At 40.1% G+C, this 22,777-nt stretch overlaps 1 protein-coding gene across 11 annotated transcripts in view; it reads right to left on the bottom strand.

Annotated features, from left to right (window-relative positions):
* Positions 1 to 22,777, bottom strand: part of HIVEP1 (HIVEP zinc finger 1) — a 248,786-nt gene that overhangs the window by 1,754 nt on the left and 224,255 nt on the right. For 10 of the 11 annotated variants that reach the window (XM_074348102.1, XM_074348106.1, XM_074348104.1 and 7 more), the window contains 2 exons: positions 20,462 to 20,563; positions 1,438 to 1,949 (listed from right to left, as the gene is read on the bottom strand). In XM_074348102.1, the coding sequence (XP_074204203.1) occupies positions 1,438 to 1,949; positions 20,462 to 20,563 (614 nt within the window). The remainder of the gene's footprint in view (positions 1 to 1,437; positions 1,950 to 20,461; positions 20,564 to 22,777) is intronic. The other variant, XM_074348113.1, reaches the window with a different exon arrangement.

Raw genomic sequence — 22,777 nt, 5'->3', positions numbered from 1 at the left:
ATCAAAGTAAATTTCCAACTAAAACCCTATTACACCTTTCACCTTTAGTTTTCTAGTACAAATAACAGCAACAAATTTTGTACAGTATTTTACATTTTTCAAACAAATTTCCTGGATATCGTATCATTTCTACTAAAATGAACTGGGAGGTGGCCATAATTATATTCTTCCATCATTGTTATTGCGGGCACCACCATTCCACTCTATTTTAGAAATCAGAAGTTACTGAGAAATTTTGAAATATTAGTTGGCTAATGAGTGTTTACTTGGGGGAAAAATTAACTGGAGGCTTATTCATTTATGCAGTAAAGAGCTGTCATTAATGAAAAGGTCTGCAGTTTTCTTTGTTCCTTCATTCATTCATAAGTGTATGAAATGTCTACTGAAAACCAGATTTATGACCCTGGCAGGTGTGAGATTCGGGGTTAAGAGACGCTTAGGGCACAGGTGACTATTATGACAGTAATGAAATGGTATTAGAAGGGATAAATATTGCCAATCTTCCCTTCCACCTAAGATTATCATTTAAATATTAGCTCTCTTCTGTGATATATCTATATTATAGGAGCTATATATGTATGTTAATTTAAATATGAATATAATTGAAGTATGTATATAATTTAAGTTATATTAATGTAGGATAGTCTATAGGAATCCAGACTTTCACAGTCTTTTTCAGCAGTGGCACTCAGCAAACCCAGTTTTGCCACGTTTAGAAATAAATCCCATTGTGATCATCCATCCATACAGGTGAGAGACCTATCAGTGAGAGGGGAGAATGAACCGAATGGATTCCTCACAGAATTCCCTGGATTCCACCGCAGTTTGTAAAAGCAGGAAATCATTCTCAGCTCACAGGAGGGTGACTTTCCCGAGGCCTGAGTCTGGCCCTGAGCTAGTTCTTGGGCTGAAAGCTTTCTTAAGCTGCCACAGCGATTGGATCATTTAAGCAAAGTGAACTTCTTCATACATTTTTGGGTTCACATTAACTTTGCCACGGAAACTGGTAGCTGCCTTGCCAACAGAGGCAAATGCAAAACGTTGGGACCATTTAGTACAAATCTATCACACCAGTGCCAGTGGGAGAACACAGAGTAAGCCATGGAATACACAAGTCCCAAGACATGTTCTCCACTGGCACATACACATCTTTTATAGCAAGGTTTTTTCCTTAAAAATGCAAGTAATGATAAATGAGTATGTTCTAAGGATCCATTTGGTTCTTTCAGATTTAAAATGTGTGAACTCTGACTAAAATACCTAACAAGAATCCAAAGGACAAATGTCTGTTAGCCTTAAATAGAACAAAAAAATCAGGTTAAAGAAATGGACTTAGCTATAAATGAGTAACTTAAGTACATTATTTTCTTAAGACATTAGGTTCTCCATATTTCATAGGTTAAACAAAAGGAAAACCACAACCAACCACTGTATTACCTGTGTTAAAGAAATAACCTCTCCTGCCACGGAACTCCTTGGGATCTCTTCAGATTCAGGGTAGTCTACAGACATCTGGTGACATGGGGACCGGGGCGCAGCCTCAGGTGACCTGGCAGAGTCGGTGGGAGCGGCAGCCTCCCCCTCGTCTCCCGCAGCCTGCTGCCCGCTCCTCTCCAGGGACCCTGTCTTCCTGCAGTGGTCGGACCGCACGGCACTCAGCACAGTCATCTTGGTGGGCAGCGCCCTGGGCAGCACGTCCATCGGGTCCGTGTGTCCCCCCGGAAAGCACTTGGGAATCCTGCCGTCCTCGTCCGCACCCCCAGGGTCCTGAGGGCTGCTTCTCGCCGGCAAGTGCTGCGGGCTGGCGGTGGCGGAGGGGGCGGCGGACAGGACTGACTCGGCCTGGCTGTCCTCATCCTCATCCTCATTCTCGTTATCCTCCTCGTCGGGGCCATCCGATTCTTCCAGATCATATCCCGACCGCTCGTAAGTGAAGCGCTGTTTTTCATCTGATAAAAACAACCGAGAGTATGTTATAGAATGTTTTGCAAGTGGACGAATACAATCGTTTCTTTTTCATAAGCTTGGCAACACAGGGAGGAACAGTCAAGGCAAGGGCTCCACCCACAGAGCCCACAGTTTAGTCGAGGAGAGGGACACGGGGAGGAGGGCGGTCCGGGCGGCAGGAACCCGGGAGCAAGGCCGACAGAGCGTGTGGCCAGGACAGGCTTCGCTAAGGATGCAGCACGTGAACTCCTGAGCGCCAGAGGGGGGCGATACATAAGGAAACCTAGAAATAAGGGCCTCAGGTAGACTTGTAAACCCCCCAAGTAAGAATGAACTACCCCCCAAAATTTAATAGTTAAGTTCAACTCTTTTCCTGAGCTCTTGTCTCTCTGCTCGTTTGTATCTCCCAATTACTGAAAAATTAAAACAAAAACAAACTGATGGCATTTCATATTTGTGAACAGACTAATTTTCATTAATATCTGAATAGTATTTTAGATGTTTCTACTTCCTCTGGGTAGTAATAGTCTCTAATATTTAATCTCTACTTTTTTTTTTAACTAAGAAAGGTGCTGAATTTTCCCATTTTTTTCTATGATGATTCAACCCACTTCTCACAAGAAGGGGAACATTAATTAAACATCATTAATATCTTCAGCCTTACAATGTAATGTGAGACTGTTTAACAAGAACTATTCAAGATAGTTCAGGGAATACTTTCAGAATTCTTGTAAGCTCATGTGAAACTAGACCGAAAACCTTATCTATTCAAAATCTTGCAAAATTACGTGCATTTCCCTTAAAAAACTAGTAAACTTTAAAAAGTTAAATGGCAGGAGTGCAGTCTCTATCCCAACTCATTGTCACTGAACTATAATAAAGGCATCAGACCACATGCAGCTTAGCTGCAATACCTGCATTTACATATACTTTTTGAAGAGAAAAATATGTAAACAGAGAAGTAATTAATAGGTATATTTCCTCGGTTTTCCAAATAGTTTGCATATTAATTTACTTTCTATATTACAAAGATAAGTTCTTAGAGAAAAAAGCATCAATGCCCAAACATTTGAGGATGATAGAACAGACTAGAACTTATATGTTGTTTTGACATGTTCATTACCCACTATGGATCGGGTGCCCCTGAGGACACAGCTGTCTCCCAGATTTCGGTGACGTGGCAATCAATGTGTTAAAACATTCAAAGACAGAAGATACGCATTTAGGTTCCTTTAGTATGTGTGATTTCGTAAGTCTTTTTTGCTTTATGGGTTCCACTGTTTTGCTGTAAAATAATACATACAATAACACCAATCTGTTGAATCCTTTCAGAAGCCCACACCGGACACAGAACGGGTGATTTCTGGGTAGATGCCCTGACTCCTGCCTCAGATACCTCTCCTTTACCTTGTCTGATGTTTGAAATACTAAAATTTGTCATTCCCCATATGTTCTGAATTTGCCACATTAGTGCCAAATCAGGTATATTTTTACTGATTTTAATAAGAAAGAAATTTTCTTTCAAAGGATAAAGTAGAAAAAAATCCAAGAAATCAGAGGACTGACTGGCAGAAACAGTTAAATGGAAAGAAAGGCTGATTTCATCAGAGGCCAACCTTGCTGCAAAGTAAAATATGACTAGGATGATACTTGCTTCACCTTAAAAAAAAAAAACTGTTAGAACAGGCCTAACTTTAAACTTCCATCTTGTCCCTAACCCATCATAAGGCTGAAGTTCCAGACAATCAAATAACCCAAACTCTAGCAACATAGAGACAGTGTCTGTAGGAAGAGAGGAGACACAAGCTTGTGTCATGTGAGGTAGATGCAACGGGACACTGGTCAAAGGAGTTGAGCTAAATGGTTGACAGATTGTCTAGAGCCAAGTGTGGGCTGGCAGGACTCTGGGAATCCTCTGCTACAACTCTCCTGCAGGCTGTGTGTTATGCACACCATTCAAGCACTCCAGAAAAGAACACTGAGTATCCAGTGTGGTCCTGATCTGGGGGAGAGGAGCAGCAGCCATTTAGGAGGGACAAGGAACTCCACCCGGATCCATCTCCCCTCTCTCCACCAGGGAACAAACACTTTATCCTGTGAGAGAAGGGCACAGAGCATTCTTGCCCCTAGGACACAGGCGAAAACTTACTACATTCGGGAGGGGGGATAAGTAGAAAAAATACTACTCTTCAAGGAGGGACAAGAGTGCCAGCTGAGTCTACCATAACAGCTGAGGGAGGCTAGAACAGTGAGAGGGCGACAGGCCCAGAGACCTGAGAACATGGTGCACGCAGAAGACAGGCTGGAGCAGAAGAGAGGTAGCGTCTTACCCTCCTACCTCCTAATGCTGAGCTAAGGAGCTTCAAATGAGCGGTTAGAGCAAAAAAAACTGCTGGGAGGGGAACAGAAGAACAGAATGTGTAAGCCCTCTGAGGCACAGCACAAAGGAAAGACTGAAAACTGGAACCAAACAAGCATTTCTCTTGTAATCCAACCCCCATCCCAAGTAAAAAGTGTCTCTATAGGAATCAAGCTCCTGGTACTCTGATGGTAGCCTTAACAACAAATCTCTCCAGTCCAATCTAACTCCTCGCTAGAGAAGCTCCAACTCCCTCACAGAAGGCCTAGCAGGAGGGGCATGCTCCTTGTCAGGCAAAAAACTGTTTACATTAGTCTCTACTGTCTTCCGCAAGACGTCTAGCTTTCAACAAAAATTACAAGGCAAGAAAAACCATAGAAAAAGCAATCAGAACCAGTCATATATGATACAGATGTAAGAACTTTCAGAGAATTTGAAGTAATTGGTAAGTTAAAGGCTTTAGTGAGAAAAGTGAACAACATACAATAACAAGTGGGAGTTTCAGCTGCAAGATGGAAACTGAGGGAAAAAATGGGAGTGCTACCAGTGAAACACGGTAACAGTGACAAAACAGCAACAAAAAATTCTATGCCCATTGAAAATAGTTTTCAAAGATGCAAGATAAATACAGAATTTTTTAGAAAACACAGACTGGGAGCTCCAGTGCCAGCAGACCTACTGGATGATACACGTGAAAGGAAGCTCTTTAGGCAGAGAGAATACGGTATTGGATGGGAATTCATATTTACTCAAAAAAAAAAAAAAAAGCAACAGAAATAGAATAAATGAAGATAAAATTTTTTAAAAACTTTAAATTGCTCATTCTAAAAGATAATGTCTATGGTAGTGACTGTGCCGTGTGCTTGCAGCATGTATAAATGTAAAAGATACAACAACAATAGCACAAAGGATGGAAAGAAGGAATTGTGAATATACTGTTACAAAGTCTTTATATGACATGTAATATTTGAAGGCAGACAACTAAATTTTCTTAAAAGACAAGTCAATAGGAGAAAATATATATAACCATAAAAATGTTTAAGGCATACAAAGAAGGAAAAAAATTAAACAAATAGAAAATAGCTGGCAAGATAGTAGATTTTGTTCCAACTACATGAAAAATAACATTAAAAGGATTGGTCTAACACATGAATTAAAAGAGAGATTGATAGACTGTATAAAAAAGCAAGTCCCAAGTTGTATTGTGTATGAGAAATCCTTTTCATATAGAAAGACATAATAGATTGAAAGTAAAGTTTAGAGAAAGAAGTACCTTAAAATATTAAGATACAACTGAAAAAACTATATACTAATACCGAAGTAGACACATATTATCAAGGATGAACAGGAATATTATGTAATGATAAAGGGTTTACCTCCCTGTGAACATATACCAATAGTAAATGTGTAGCAGTTAAACCAATGCTTCAAAATTAATGAAGCTAAAACAAAAAGTAAGCAAATCCACAATTATAGTTGAGGACTTCAACACTCCACTCTCAGTGATTGATGAAATAAGTATACAGAAAATCAGTAAGAACAGAAGACTTGAAAAACACTGTCAACCCCCTAGATCTAGTTAACAGTTACGTTCCATCCAACAGCAGCAGAATATGCTTTCCTTATAAGTGTGCACGGAACATTCACTAATATATAGCATATTTTGAGCTACCAAGCCAATCTTAACAAATTTCAATGTATAAACATCATACAGAGTATGTTTTTGGATAAAAACAGAATTAAACTAGAAAGCAATAGCTGGAAAATGCCTGAACAAGCCCCAGACACTTCAGAATTACACACAGCTGTAAACAGCCCCGGGGTCAAAAAAGGACATGTCAAAGGAATGCTAGAAATATGCTGAACTGGATAAAAATTAAAATATGAAATTCAAAACTTGTGGGATGCAGTTAAAGCTCTGGTTAGTGGGAAATTTACTATATCTAACATTTCTATTAGAAAAGAAAGTTCTCAAATAAGTTCTCATCTTTAGAAATTAGAAAAAGAATAAAACTAAACCCAAAGCAAAGAGCAGGAAGGAAATAGAGATGAAAAAAGAAAGAAAACTGACAAAAGAAAAACAGAAAAAGCCAATGGAACAAAAAGTTGGGTCTTTGGGGGAAAATTATTAAAATTGACAAATCTCTACTAACACTGGCCAAGAAAAAAAAGAAAAGATACAAATGACCAACATTAGGAAAGAAAAGGGGGCTATCACTGCAGACCCTATACAGATTAAAAGTATAGTAAGGAAGTATATGAAAAATTCTCACACCCTACCAATGAACAACTGGAATTCAAAATTTAAAATACAACATTATTTACATTAGCACCAAAAGAATGAAAGACTTCGGTATAAAATTTTAAATGTGCAGGTTCTATATGTTGAAAACACACACACAAAAAAGAAATTAAACGTGGGAAATAAATGAAGACGTATACTCGATTCATAGGTTAGAAGTCTCAATACTGTTAAGATAGCATTTTGCCCCAGTTTGATATATCGATGCAATACAGTTCTATTAAAAAGCATTTTGTAGATATTGACAACCTAATTCTAAAATTTCTATAGGAAAAAAGAGAAACTAGAAGAGCCAGAACAATTCTGGAAAAAGAAAAGTTGAAGAACTTACACTAAAGACAGTGTAGTACTGGCTGAAAGTCAGACGTAAGCAATCAATAGATTAGAAAAGAGAGTCCAGAGACAAAAACTACACAAATACAGTTAGCCAGGTTTTGACAAAGGCAAATCCATGGGGAAAATACAGCCTTTTCAATAAATGGTGCTAAAACCAATGGGCTTACGTGTACCAAAAAGTGACATATTCCTTACACCTTATACAAATAGTGACTCAAAATAGGTATATAAAGTATAAAACTATAAAACTTCTGAAGCCACGTCACCAAACAAGACATTTGGAAAGCAAATAGCACATGAGAAGATGATCAGTGTTCAATCATTAGAAAAATAAAAATTAAAGCCAAAATGAAATACCACTATGCACCTATTAGAATAGTACGTTGTACACACACACACACTGCTGGTAAGGTTGCAGAATAACTGGACTTTCATACATGGGTGCTGGGAATACATATGGTCCAGACACTGAAAAATCATCTCAGAGTCTCTTACACAGCTCAGTGTATACCAAACCTATACCACAGAGATCTCACTCCTAGTATCAAACCCTGGAGAAATGGAAACCTCATTCACATAAAAACCTGTACAGAAATGTTTCATAACATTATTTACAATTGCCAAAAATAGAAAGGAATGCAGATATCTATCAATTGGTCAATGGATGAGAAGCGATGGCCCGACAATTCAGTGGAATACTACTCAGCCGCAGAGGAACGAACTGTTGACTCACACAACAAGGATGAGTCTTACATGTATTCTGCTAAGTGAAAGAAGCCAGACCCCCAAAACTACTTATTCTGGTTCCTGTCATGACACTCTGGAAAAGAGAGAAATACAGGGAGGAAAAGAGATCAGTGGTTGCATGGGGTTACTAGGTGGGTGGGCGGAGGGGAGGGTTGTCTGTAAAGAAGTGGCACAGGGGATTTTTGGGGTGATGGAGCTGTCCTATGTGGAACTGTAGGGGTGGACATACAATCCTATGCATTGGCAAAGACCACAGGACTGTCTGTACACCATAAAGCGAATCTTACAGGGTGTAAATTACAACATAACCAAGATGTGGGGGGGAACCTATGATGGAACGCAAGCTGAGCTAGGTGACTGAGCACAAATGAACCCCATAACCATGACCTAGGTAACCCTGGCAAAGAGGGTTCTGACCAGATACTGCAAAGGCAGAAAACAAAAGAGCTGTACACACACACTGCTGTGATTGAGTCTGCTTGTCACAGGTGGGTCAGCCTTTCTGGAGCCAGTCTACTGGTATACTAGAGTTGAACAAATCAGTAAACATATTGTAGATGAGAATCAGGTTTCTCACTGTAGGTGAAAGAAAAAGGAATAAACTCCGTGGTGCTGGATTGGTGTTGGAGTTATCAGTATACTGATAACTCCATATACTCACTCACATGTATGGTGCGTGTGTGTATACACACATACACAAATACAGACACACAAATACAGAACACAGACGTGTGTGCAGGTATGAGTCCGCATATGTGCATGTAGCTCCCAGCTGTCTCCAGTGGGAAGGGCTAGAAGCAGTGACAGGTTAGCTGTGAACACCACCCAGCGGCTGTATCTTGGCTCCTAAATACCATTCTCCAGTAAAGGGACCCAGGGTCCCTGGAGAAATGGTCAGTTCCAGACCTGGAATATCTTGGGGTGTCAGAAAGTCTGGAAAGTCAGGAACTGCTTAAAGAAAAAAAAGAGGCATTTTGAGAGGAACAGGAACAGACCTCAGAGAGTTCTCAATGGCCAATGAGAACTTGAGCATCACAATAAGTAACAATAGTACTGGGTTGTAACCCCAAATAAATACAGATCCTTGCATCCATACTGATGTAAATGAATGAACAGATGAATGAACAAATGGAGAAATGGTAACTTTTCCTTGCAGAATATTCTCATTAATAAATTAAAACTCTATAGGAAACTTACCACAAGCAAGATCCATCTGCAGAGTCTCCAAGTATCTCTGCAAATATTTAAGTTTTAAAGATTTATAAGGGGAACAACAGTAAGTTTATAATAGGTAGTCCTGGCAGACATCACCTTAGCCAAGCAATGAAGGCAGCAATACTCACTGACGTAACGTTCCCCTGATACGACGCACTGAGAGGAGCACAGTCACCCCGTGGCACCTTCCCAGTGACGAACCACCTCAATCCAGCCATGAACACATCAGAAAAACCCAGACTGCAAACATTCTACAAAATAACTGATCAGTACTCTCTACAAATGTCAAGGTCAGGAAAGACTGAGGAATGCACTGTGGGAGCCATGACGACTACACCACGTGGGAGCCTGGAGGGGAGCCTGGGACAGGCAAAGGACGCCAGTGGAAAGAGCAGGAAGTCCCAGACCTCAGTGAGGGACACTGAGCTGAGGTTAACTTCTCAGTGTTGACAAATGTTCCACGGTTAAGGAAGAGGCTAGCCATAAGGGGAGGCTGAGTACAGAGTATACAGGAACTGTCTTACTAGTTTTTCAACTTTTATATAAGACTAAAACAACTTTTTAAAAATGACATTTAAAAAAAAACTATCTGCCAATGCTCCAGGATCTTTTTTACTTTATTGACACCAATATTCTGTCTCATTTAGATAAGTTTGCAGTCTCCATCTCCCTGCTTACTGTACTCACCAAGACATCTCTTTCTGACAAGCAATTTTTTTCTTTCCTGTTTAATAGGAAACTATTAATTGAAACAAATGCCAACACTTCTCTTGTTTAATTTAAAAGCACAGGAAATTTCACCAAAAGATACCTTAACCCATATATATGCTTTAAACATCGAGCACTTAAAACTATTCCTGTCTTGTGTCTTGTGCCTCTTTTTTGCATCTTACTCAGTTGTGCAGATGAGCCTAAATGGCTCTGCTCGGGTTCTAGCCATCCAGACTCTTATTTAAGAGAATCTGGCTTTGTGCTACACAGAGCAGTGCTATCTGATCGTAACAAAAACAAGGACTGATTAAGGACCTGACTTTTTCTCAGTGATTTTTAAAAAATTTAAAAGGCAGCTAATTATGTTAAAGTGTAGTGCTCACCACAGCTCAAGTATCAGAGCCAAGATTCAAACCCAGGTCTGTCTGGCTCCTGAGTCTGTGCTGAACAGTCCACACTGGAATGTCATATTATAAAAACATAACAGAATGATCTGAAAGAAGGTCAGCAATTAATTGTAGTCAATAACCCAGCTTATAAATATGCATGAGTTGAATATTTATAGGTACAAACATTAAAAGCTTCAAGTAATTGTATTATGAATAGTAGAATGTATAAAATACAATCCCCAAGAAGAATGTAAACTAATAAACTTTAATTTCACAAGAAATTCACTGCATTTTGTGGTAAGTATGGAAGTTTAAGAATAATTATAAATCTTATGTTTTATTTTACATATAGACATAAAATTCTAGTGTATGCAACTTATGTGAAGGAGTTATAAAAAGTACCATATGCTTTTTTTTAATAGGGAAAGGGGAAAAACTATTTGGCTCCATTTTAATCTGTTTTTGCCTTGATGATACCAAATTTCAGACCAAGGTTCGCAGTATTGTGGGGGGGGGGGGGGGACACACAGGACCTTTTTTTCCTCCCTGGACAGAGCCATGTGTCTACAGCTCACAGAGGACTTAGGAAGAGCTGGTATTCCTTCCTAGAGTTTTCCTTCCCCAAGGTAAGGACTAAATAATGTTTCTCTTTCTGCATGCAGTGTCTTGAAAAACCTGAAGGGGACGACTACACTCAATGTTTGGAAACCTGAAAATGAATTTGGGATCATTACAGATTTGTTAAACAGGGTGGCTATTCTAGAGTGACGGAGAGAAGGTAAGACGGGTAACCTAAATGAACCTAAGACAGTGGCATCCTTTTAATTATCCACAGCACTGAAACAAAGCCCAGACACCCCTGCTCTCTCTTTGGATTCAGGCTAATAAGGTCCTTTCATATTACTGTGCTGCCCCCTTAACCCCTCCCCCAAAGGAGACTCTTACTACTGAGTCAGAAGTTGTGCAGATAGAAGACCCAGAAAGGAAAGGTGACTTGTCCACAGTCACATGGCCAGGAATACAGACCTGTTAACTGCTCCAAAACCTGCCATTTTGGACTTTGTGGTACTGTTCATTTTGCTATAGTGAGTGACCCCCCCCCCCCTTAGTAACTACAGGGCACCCGACTCCACAGCTGCTGGCCCCGTGTGGCCCCAGCCTGTTCCTTTACATGAAGGTTTTCTAGAACACAGCCAGGGCCATCGTTTACACAGTTTCTGGCAGTTTTTGTGCCATAGCCACAAGGTTTAGTCATCATGACAGAGACTGTGGCCCATAAGCCTAAAACATTTATTATCAGGCCCTTTACAGAAAAAGTTTGCCAACATCTTTACTGTCATGTTTAAACTTAAAACCTGTGACAGAGTGGATAATAAATTCATTTTACACACAGAAGTCAAGAGACTGAGACATGGTTAGAAAGCAAAGCCAGATTTTGGAAACCACTCTTTATGTATTTGAAGTCCTGTAGTTATTCTAATAAGATACATTAGTCATATGACACTGTCCCTTCCTTGGTGTGTACAATACAGACTGTGCTGTTCCCGGAGGGTGCAGCCTGTGGCTCACCCCTGCACCCCCCAGGGACCCCAGAACAGATACAAGGAACCCACGCATACTTAAAAAATTCCTAAGTAAATGGCCTATAAAACTTCTATTTACGTGCTCCTAGACACATTCCCAACTCATTATAAATAAAACCTTCCAATACTCAGTAAAATTTTACATAAATGTAAAATTAATTCTATGAGTTTAAATTCATGAAGGAAAAAAGAAGGGATCCAGTGTAGCAGTATCATTTCTCCAAAGTTAAACCACTTCCCTAATGGGTTTCAGTTGGATGAACTGCAAGCTGCCCTCCCATCGCTGCCGGACAGCGACCCCTGCTGGCGGAGCGAGGACTACCTCCCCTCAGGCTTCCCGGGAAGCGAGCGACACCTCCCCCTTGAACATTCTTTTGTTGCTGTAATTTGCCTGTTTATGTTTTTCTCATGTGTTTAGGAAAATTACTCTGAAATCCAGACAAACGACAGCAACCTGGGGAAAGTTTTTTAAAGCCTGCAACTACTGCAGCCATGGTTTTGTTTGGGGTTTTTATTAAACTATGTTTTCATCTTAACAATATAATGGGCCAGAGTTGAACGTTTGTTAACTTTAGGAAGTAAACCAAAAGGCGGTGCTACCTGTGCTGCTCACAAGAATACTTCTTATTGTGCACGTAAGGTTTTCTTTTTTACAAGGAGTAATGTTTTCTATCAAAATCCCAGTGACAAAAACGTATTCTACAGGTTTCATTTCGAAAGAATTTCATCTGGGGGAAAAAATCACCTAATTGATTTTAAGGATAAATGTGATATAGGTTTTAAATCCTGAACCATCTTCTTACACACATTATCCTCAGTATTTAGCCCCCAACAAGAATAGTTTTCAGCTGTACTCTGCACGGCTCCCCCAGTTTGGAAGCTGAGGGCACGTATTAACATTCTTAGCATTGACGCCCAGCATTCTGTTGACAAAAACATTCTCTGGATCAAGGCATGAAAAGCAAACAGCCGACAGTATGATTTTTGACACAAAAGGTAAAAAGGAAAAAGTATTTACTAATACCCCAAGAACACAGGGACAAGATTCCTGAGACTGTGTAATTCTGTGTGACAGGAACACACGGCCACGTGCAGCCAGCTGGAGGGGTTAGACTTGGCATAAGCACATACTAGTTACAGCTTGAGCTGCTAGTTTTAAACTAAATGGAAATTTCTGTGAGATGTCAAAGGTCCAAATTTTAGTGGCTGTCTTAGATAAATTTGTAATTCCCTCTGCTTACTTCAAAATAAGTGTTTCCCAACATCTCTCAATTTACTCCATCTGAAAATCAGAACAAGTTTTCATCTGCTGAAGGATAAACAGGCAGCCCTACAGCCGACTATGCTAAGTGTAGTAAAGAGTCGAAAAGCCAGGGTCCTTGGTCCTTCGTCACAGCATCCTCACACTGACCCGGACTAAGCACTCTACCACGCAGGGCGTGTGCATGTTATGCTGGTGAATGACATTCTGGGTATCGAGTTGGGACAGAGCAGAGAAAGGGTTTAGGACACTTAGAAAAAGAGAAAGACTGACGATCATACCAGGAAAAGAAGTCTAATAGTTAAGCAGAAACAAATCTAGAATAAGCCTTTGATAAAAACAAAACAAGGCAGACATAAAAGAATAATTAAACACAACTAGGGAACAGACTTGGACTTTTCCCAGAAAACCATCAGCTGGCCAAGGTAGTACCAAATGGTAATGGTGTTTAAAAAACAAATATTATGGTGGGTACTGTGCATTAAGTCTAGCCTGGAGAGAGCGTTTAACAAGTTTTGTTGAATGACTGAAAGCTCAGAGACAGTGTTTCTTGACGATTATGTGTGTGCTACAGAAAAGGTCAATTAAGTGACCAAGCCCCCCAGTTTTTCCTATAAACCTAGAAACACTATCCTTAGGTTTCTGGGTGCTATTTTGCAAAGTCTGGCATTCACAATCAGGTCTCCCAGATAACATCCTCGTGAGGTTTTTTTTTCCCCTTTAAAAAATTTACCCCATTTCCCAGTTGTCGAGGTGATCAAGGTTTAGGTGTCTGTACCAAGTTCTTGCACATTCTGTTAGCACTGACCTCTTAGGGATATGTGCCTTTCATACAAGTATGCTGAATCTAACAGTCCTTCTTAAGGGGACGGCGGACTCTACTTCTGACACTGCTTCCCCACTGCTGATGAGAAATGTGAAGGCGGCTATCAGTTAGGAATTTTATTCAGTATCTAGAGAAGACAATGTCACAGATTTTCATATTGATCCCGACTTGACGCTTCAGAGTACTGGTTTCCTAAAAGACATGTAGCTCCTGAATTTGGCTACTTCCTTTTTTAAAAAATCACTGTGTGATTTAAAGGCACCTGTAATCTAGTAGCATAATTGAGAATTCTGAAAACCTAGGTGACAAGAGTCAGTTGATACGAGTTTACTGAGTCATTTCAAACTTCCACTTTTCATGCAGCAGACCAGACGTCTCTGGATAACTGCAGCTGAGAGGGCAAAATGAGCGGCATCTGAAAAGCCTCTGGGATCACCTTTCGCAAAACAGGCGGGAAGGGTGACTGTGATGACTGCTGTGGCACCTGACTGCAGGCCAAACCTTAGCGCTGCCCTGAATTTTCATTGCAGACACTGCAAATGGAATCCCAGAGTGGTTTCCAGCATTGTACTGTGCACTGGGCCCAATATGAGAGTTACATTAGATTAAGAATACAAGAAATGGTATCACGGCCCCTGGATGGCACAAACGCGTTTGATAAAACTGTTCACCATGAAAGGGAAAAGACAGCCAGTTATGTGTGGAAAGACCCTACATTACACAATACGGTTTTGTCACTTATTGTCATCTACTGGGCCAGGAAAATGGGGAATACACTGCCAGGCAGGCATCGCGAGATGGGGTGAGGATCCTATGTGGCTGAAGTCTCAGGAGGGACTCGGCCCCGAGCTGATCCCTAAGAGGGGCGGTTTCCTCTGTGACCAGGGAGGGGGCGGGGGAAGCCCAGCCTTGCCAGGTCACTTGGCACTGACCAACCTCCAGACCCGAGCTTCATTCTCCCAGCGATGTACATTGCAAAGTTTAAACCTGTGCTACGTGAAAATATTTATTCTCCCTACTTTTTAAGTCAGCCACTTCTACTAGTAATACATGGCTAATAATTTGTACTTTGCCTCGGAAAATCAAACTGATAGTAAATTGAAACACTTCATAACTTGAGCTGCTACTCCTTACAGCGTCCTTACGGAGCTCTTCAGGGCAACATATATGGGAACATTAAAGGAGGAACAGATGGCGTCCGTATCTTTTATGGTAGTCTATTCCATGGGGAAGGTTCTACACCAGAGTGCTGCTGAGTCCGAGCGGAAGTTAGAAGTAATGCTCCCTAATTTAGTAAACGGAGAGTAAGGTTTCTAGATGAGTCATTATACATTTATACATATATATATACAAAATTGGGTGTCATAAGGAAAAAAATCTTAGCAGACTTTCCACCCAAACCTGTAAACTCCATCTCGTGGAGTTTGAGGGATGCTGGAACACTGAGGTTCTCTGCTTATAAAAACACCCTTTCAGAAAAAGATTTCTGCTGTATGGTATTATCTGTCATCGTCATTGCTGAATGGAACTATCCACTTAATTAAATCATGGTGCTTTTAGTCATTATTGTCTAAATACCCACTATAAAATAGAACAGTGGCAGAACGTAAAAACAAACAGGAAAAGGCTCAGCAATGAAAATTCCAGGGACACAGATTAAAAGCCCTAAGATTTGTTGTTTCCTTTCTTCAAGAACATTTGAGAAAATAATCCAGATTACAAGTCAGATGTATATGGGACTCAAGAGACAACGGCTTTACATTACTTCAGATGATACAAAAAACAGACTTTCTTAAAGGAACATGCTAAACTCTCTGCATACTATGCACGTCCCCAGCCCATCTGGGCATGCGCCCTGTCCACTCTCTCCTGCCCCACCCACACTCTTAATGCCGGTTCCCCTCTCCCAGCCACTGGGCTTTTGCCCAAACAACTCCCTCTGTCCAAACCGCTTGCCTTCCCTTACCCCACCCCTCCTCATCAATACTTTTTCAAAGCAACGTATGAATAAATACATCCCTCCCCAACCCCCAGGATACACTCTGTCATCCCAGCCTTAGGGAGCGAACCCCTCCGAGCTCACTCCAACCTCACAGCTGCGGGTGAGGAGCTCCTGGGGCAGGAACTGTGCATATACTGAACCACTGAGATGCTAAATAAATACATGAATCAATCTAAAAGAGAATAAACTCTTCTCTGGAACTACTGAAAAACAGAAAAGATCTTAATCTGGACAGATCATTACTGAGGATGAAAAACAGAATAGTCAGAATAACCTAAAATATCTTGTAGTCTTCTGACCTAATAATCAAAAAATAACAAATTAACTAACACATGCCCAGCATCACTTTGACAACACCTGTATCAACCACGGTCAAATCACGTAAACACTATAGGTAAGGACATTAAATACTGTTATTATAGCTGCCACTTAATTTTAGTGAAGGAATTTAATGGAAAACTCATATCAAATTCCAAAAATAACAATATTGAATTATTTCCTTAGAAGTTATAAGTCATCTTTTTTCAGTCATCCATTCAGTCAACAGCTGTTTACCATCTACTGCTTGAAGCTACAGTTCTAGCAAGAGCTGGAGACAGAGCTCCCTGTCTTTATGTTTTATTTTCTAGTTGAAAGGAACAGATAACAAACACCCATACACTTGCGCATACACACATACCTGGTGCTGGTAAGTGCTATACAGAAGAATAAAGCAGAAGGGTGTCAGTACAACCTGGCAGGAAGAGAATGGGGCGCTTTTTCCCAAGGGAGGGTCAGGAAGAGCTCAGTGATCAGGGGACGATCGTCATGAGTGGAGCCCTGCAGAGGTGGTAGGGTGTCTTGCAGTATCTGTTGGGAGGCATTCCAGAGAGGAAAGGAGAAATGGCCCGAGACAGGGGCCAAGCAGGGAGCTCAGTGTGGTTGCAGCTGAGTGAGCAGGGGAGGAGTGGGACTGGGTTTCAGAGATGGTGGGGGGCAAAGGGGGTGGGCCGACAGCTCGCAGCAGACCACGACTGTGAATGAGACAGGAAACCGGTGGAGGGTTCTGAACAAAGTGAAGACATAGGTTTTAAAATCCACTTTGGCTGCTGTGTTGAAAGCAGTCCATGAAGAGGCAGCAGTTGAACCATGGAGACTAGTCAGGGGCTACTGCAAGCAACTTTCAACTTAGAGGACACGACAGCACCCTGACCAGTGCTGGATGGCAGAGGTGGTTCAAAGCGGTTGCCTTCTGAATACATTTAGAAGGGAGAGCCAGAGCTTTTACTGGTGGATGAGAGGCAAAGGACGTCAAGGAAGACTTCAAGATTTTTGGTCTAGCAGCTGGAAGGATGGCAGACCGTAGGGGAAGCGTGCTGCTTAGAGGTAAGGGGTAAACCAGGGGTTTGGGGCACATCGGACTCTAGGTGCCTATTAGACATCCGAGTGGAGATGGTGAGGAGGCAGACAGACGTGCAGGTGCAGAGTGAATACTTGAATCATCGTCACATAGACGGTGGTTAAAGTCGGAAGTCTGGATGAGATTACCTAGGGAAGGGGTATAGACAGAAAGGATGAGAGATTTAAGACCACAGCCCTGGGCACCATGCTTAGAGGCTGGGGAGATGAGGAGGAGCCAGTCAAGAGAGTGAAAAAGAACACCTCGTGTACCCCAGGCTAGCGTTAGATGAGAAGACAGTACACCCTGCAGACACACAGCACCACACTGCAGGCTTCTCGGCTTTCCCTCCACATAGGTATGTGAAGAATTGCTGAGCAAGATTCCCATCTCTAATGATCATCAATTTAATGGAGTGAAACTTCTTCCCAAAGAATAATAATTTCCAACCTTAGGATAGTCATCAAGAAAACATAAGACAGCAGACTATCATCCTTCAATGTGGCCCTAAGTTAAAATTCATAGAATATAGTTAAGGAGGTACAGAAATAGAAACTGTTCTGGAGAACAATTTAAAATGATAAAGCAAAATTAATTTTCTAGATATTCACATACAAGGTGGTACTATTCATGCAAATTCAGAATACAAACTTAAAACTCATGCTATGCACGGATATAGACATGTACGTTTATACTGAGTGCAGTTAGTGTTGGCCCCGGGAGGGGGAGTGACTGGACTGCACCTAACGTGAAATGCCTTACTTAGCTTTTTTTTTTTTCCCCAAAAATACACTGAATTTATGAAAAAGACTTGAAGCACATTCAAGAAAATATAATCACCAAGTCTGGTGTCAATACATGAGTGCATGTAATAAAAGTCTTCATAATTTCCTGGTATTTAAAAACTCAAAATCTTTTAAAAGCAGAAAAGACAATAATAAAGGGAAAACAAGACCATTTGTTTAGAACAACAAACGTTTACTACATTTATGTCTACATTCCAAGCCTGTAATAAAGCAGCAGTGGAGGAATATATTTTTTTGGAATATCATAAAGAATTATGCGGCCTCTGGTATGACACAGTACTTGGCAAAAGCCACCTCTATGCTACAAGTTGATAAAAACTGTGAAAAAACTTTGAGTGCATTAAGGAGAAATTCAGTAATTAAAAAAAATTAAACAGAAAAACAGCTGGAACTACCCAGTGTTACCAGAGGATCTCACGTGAACTGGGAATTAAGCTATCCAGTCTGAATTATAACCTAAGATCTGCTCTGAGTGCTTCTGCAATGAGATGAGAAACAACCAAAGTGAGTGGACAGGTATGTAAGTCCGTCCGTCAGCCAGTCTGAACAGTGCACAATCATTCATGGAAACGACCTTAGTTCTCCTGTGTAAACGTGGGGTGTAACACTACCTGGGCAACTGAGAAGATTCTACAGACATTTTACTTAATATTTTATAAGATTCATTTTCTTAAGTTAAAACACCTAAGAGTATATATAATCGTAATACTTTTTACATTTATATGTTTTTCAGAAATGAGTCATTTCATATTATACCCTCTACTTCGGCTTTTTCTAGTCTGCAGGTAATAAATATACTCACTGAAACCACTACTCATTTTTCCTAACTTTTCAATTCTGAATTGCTCAACATAATAGCAATAAAGCAAATAAATAATAGAGGGTTTTTTTTTCCACTTAAATAGTATGGTAGTTAATTTAGTGCATGATTACTAAGAGCGGAAAATAAACAGACTATTTACATTAGAAGTAAATTATTAGGTAAATTAATTTTATTAAATGTGTAAGTGTCTTTACACAAAGACACCAACACAGAATTCAATTCCTAGCAATTCAAGAATCAGCTTTTAATAAATACGTTCCTAGGACAGAAAAGTTACCCGTATGTGAATTTGATGATGTACCTTTACATCCTGGTACTGCCATCCCCAATATGTATCAAAGCATCAAAGTGTCTATAAAACATGAAAAGCCTCCTTACTGTCCTAAGTTTGTTATGATTATCTTTTTCTTCTGTTAAGAACACGTCAAGTTTATTCCCCAAAATTAAAGGCAGTCTTTTCCTTGTGCTTAAAATACTAAATCGTATCAACTGTAACACTTAAGATGTGAGTCACTTCTTTTGAATATTTAGAAACAAATTTAGGCTGATTCGTTTAGTTTGCTACTGGTTGTCAGGTGGAATTAAAAGCACCTACTTTTTTTGCCTATATTTTCAATGATGTCCTCACCATTTTCTCTTTGGATTTTTCTTCTCCATCAAACTAGGACATACTAACTAAAACACAGCAAGAAGGTAAATGTTTAATTTAGGGTATTTTTCAAAAAAGCAGTAGGACAACTTTTTTTTTTAATTTATCTCTTCTGTTGATAAATTCTTAGGTTGAAACAAAAAGTCTTACAAAAAGATAATTCTTTTTGTCTGATTAGTCAGAACAGAGGAACAGGTTTCCTTTCCCTCAAAATTGGTTAAGAGATAAATAATTTTTTGTTGAGTTAAGAAAACAACCAGTTAACTTTTTCAAAATAATAAACATTTTGGGGACGCAGACAAATGTTTTGTTCCACAAATATTTCCGGAGCAGCTGCTTGGTGGAAGGTGTTGAACTAAGGGTTACGCATGAAGCAAATATTACTCAGTCATCACTTCTGCTCATAATATGCTTGAGAATCTCAGCAAGGAGGTAAGGTAAGCAGATAAATTAAAAACAAAAACAAAAAAAAAGAGGCAGAAAGGGATTCAATACTTTCAGAGAGTAAACTCTAAAATATTACAGGTGTTGAGAGAAGGGAAAAATTCTTCCTGCAACTGGTGCGGGAAGGGAAAATCAGAGAAGGCTTCATGACAGCAAGCGGATTTGAGCTAGATCTTGAAGGAAAATAAGATTTTGACCAAAGCAGATGGGGAGCCACGCTTGTGTGGGGACTGAGGGCAGGGCTTCCCGGGAGGGTTGTAGGTAGAGCCAGATCAGGGTCAGGTGAGCAGGACATTCAAGCGTTACGGCCGGTGGAAGAGAGAAATGAGGGATAAGGCGGAAGAAGTAGGTAGGCATCGGATTATAAAGGAATTTGAGGAAGTAAGGGCAAGGGCTCAAACTTTATTTGGTCGGCAAATGGAAACCAAGGGAAGACCCGGAGCAGGGAGCAGGATGATCAGACATGCTTCAGGAAGAGTAACTTAACATCGGTGGGGAAGAGATGGAAAGGAGGGAAGACAAAGTAAAGACAGGAAAACTGTTTAGGAGTCTATCACATAGTGTAAATAAGAGGTAATGAAAACAGGAACTGAGAGCATTAGTGGGAATGGAAAGAAGAGTATGGATGCAAAAAAAAGTACATTGTAAATAGCATTTATGAAAAATATGGAATAAAGCCTTACCTGATTCTTCTGTATCTTGTTCATCTATTAAACCTACTGAGACGCCTAAATCCACACATTTCTTGCTATGTGTCTTGGACTTCATGTGTTTTGTCAGATTTCCTTAAGGGAAAAGAATGTTTACTAAGCTTACATAGTATAATTTTGCTATCGCATTTGTCAACACTGGCAAATTCCATTCCTATTTCAAGTGAAAGTCAGGTTGTGGTTATGCAATTCCAATGACGACAATTTGCCCAAAAGAAAGCACTGGTATCTGTGTGTCGTAATAACCTCGTTATTGGTAATAATTTCTCGTTTTCAAATCTGCCGCCTCTGCTTTCATAATGTCTACTTTGGCTTATGGTTTCTGTTCTCTAGGCCTTATTTATTTCTTAGAACATTTTATATGCACTTAAAGTCCCTTTTCGGTTGTACTACGATCTGTGGTTTCTGAATTCTCTACCACTTGTGTCTGCTGGCTTTCCCTCATAGCACTGTTTCCTTGCCTGCTTTTTAGTTTTTATCATCAACTTATCTTCAGCAAGATTGTTTTCCATGGAGTCTTAAGTAGCCTGGGCTATAAACACATTTCTATATGTCAGTCGTCCAAAAGCTTCTGCCTAGGATCTTAACAGTTTCATACTGATAATTCTGGATCACTTTGTGGGTTTTTTTTTTTTTTTAACTCTTTTCTATTCTTATTATTGATGGTTTATTATTTTCAGTGAGTTTTTATATTCCATGTAACTGAAAGATCTTGCTGGGAGCCACAGCAACACTGGCTTGTTCTTTCCTTCCTTCCTTCCTCCCTCCCTTTACGGAGGTGCTGGGGATTGAACCCAGGACCTCGTGCATGCTAAATATGCACTCTACCACTGAGCTATACCTTCCCCGTCAAGTTTCTGGGTTTTTTTTTTACATGGCACAGGTATAGGGTTTCGCCTTTTAGTAGGTAGCTTTTCCGCCACATGGTCTAAAGTCACCGGATAAGAGAGGCAGGCTTATTTCAGAGACCTCAGACTCCATTCCAGGACCAGCATTAAAAACCCCAGGCCTGTGGGTGTATATCTGGCCTGATGTCCTATGGGCCTTTTTTTTTTTTTTTTTTTTTTAAATATCTGTTCACCATGCTAGTTTGGAGTTTTTTATTTCTGGATCCTAGGAATTTGCCTTTCTAAATTTCAAGCTTGGCTATCTATTAAAAACTGTATTTGGTGGTGGTTGTATTATAAATAGTATTTCTGTATGTTTGGAACACAAGAAAGGATTTCCTGCATTAATTAAACTTCACTATCCTGACTAAAAGTCTCATAATAGTATCCCTAAGGGTGTGTTTCCTCTGGTAGCTGGAGTATGGGCCTCTGTAAGTATCACCAGGTTAGCTGGGAACTCCTGGGTGCACTGGCCCCTGGTGATCGTGAATGTACCGGAGAGCTCAGGTTCTTCTGAGGATACAAGAAGCCTGAGTGGATAATGCCACACACCCAGAAAACTGCCAAGGGAAAATCATCTCTTTCGAAAATAAACAAAATCTAAATGCTGAATCTGGCAAGCAGGGGCAAATTAGTATTTGAGAATAAACCTCTAGGAGGGCTAAAAATGTCTGAACCATTGGTCCAGATTTTGAGCTTACAGTAGCTGAAGGACCTGCAAAACTGCCGTATTTATAGAGCCTCAATTCCACTAAATATGCACTAAGCCCCAGGAACTGGTCATACCTGTTCAAGCCCATTCTTGCACTAGACAGTGTGCACAGCATCCCAGAGCTTGGTGCTTTTAGAGGTTCAAGTGTAAGAGGGGCCCGGACCAGATAACATCTAAGATCCACCAAACCCTGACAGCTGTGATTCTAGAGGTAACGCCCAGCTTAGGTGGCTTGGCCATGTCTGGCATTTACTTTAAATACACTTAAAAAAATAAAATATAAAGCAAATACGGCAAAATGCTAACAATTATTAAAAGATGATGGGTATATTGGTGTTCATTATACAAATATCTACTTTTCTGTACGCTTCAAAATTTTCACATTAAAAAGTTATAAAAAATAGTTTGCCCATCTTATTATGGCTGAAAGTTCCACTTATAAGTCAAAACACTTTCTAGTATTAGGACAGTATTATAAACCAAATTACAAGGTCCACTAATAGCTTGCTTTCAAAATGCTTTTGTTCCCTAAGTAGACAGCCGTAGAAAGTCATTTGCTTTCTAAGAAGTTAATGTGTAATTGTAGCTAGGAAAATTTGGGAATATAAGTTGTTAATAAGCATTATTTTCTCATAACTTGAGCTATTACTTATTATTAACCAACTTCTTAAATAATTTAAAATAAACAAT

Source organism: Camelus bactrianus, chromosome 20, assembly GCF_048773025.1.
Source record: "Camelus bactrianus isolate YW-2024 breed Bactrian camel chromosome 20, ASM4877302v1, whole genome shotgun sequence".
NCBI classification, from domain to species: domain Eukaryota; kingdom Metazoa; phylum Chordata; class Mammalia; order Artiodactyla; family Camelidae; genus Camelus; species Camelus bactrianus.
Note: the sequence above shows the minus strand (reverse complement) of the source record. Positions and strands in the feature narration are given on the sequence as shown.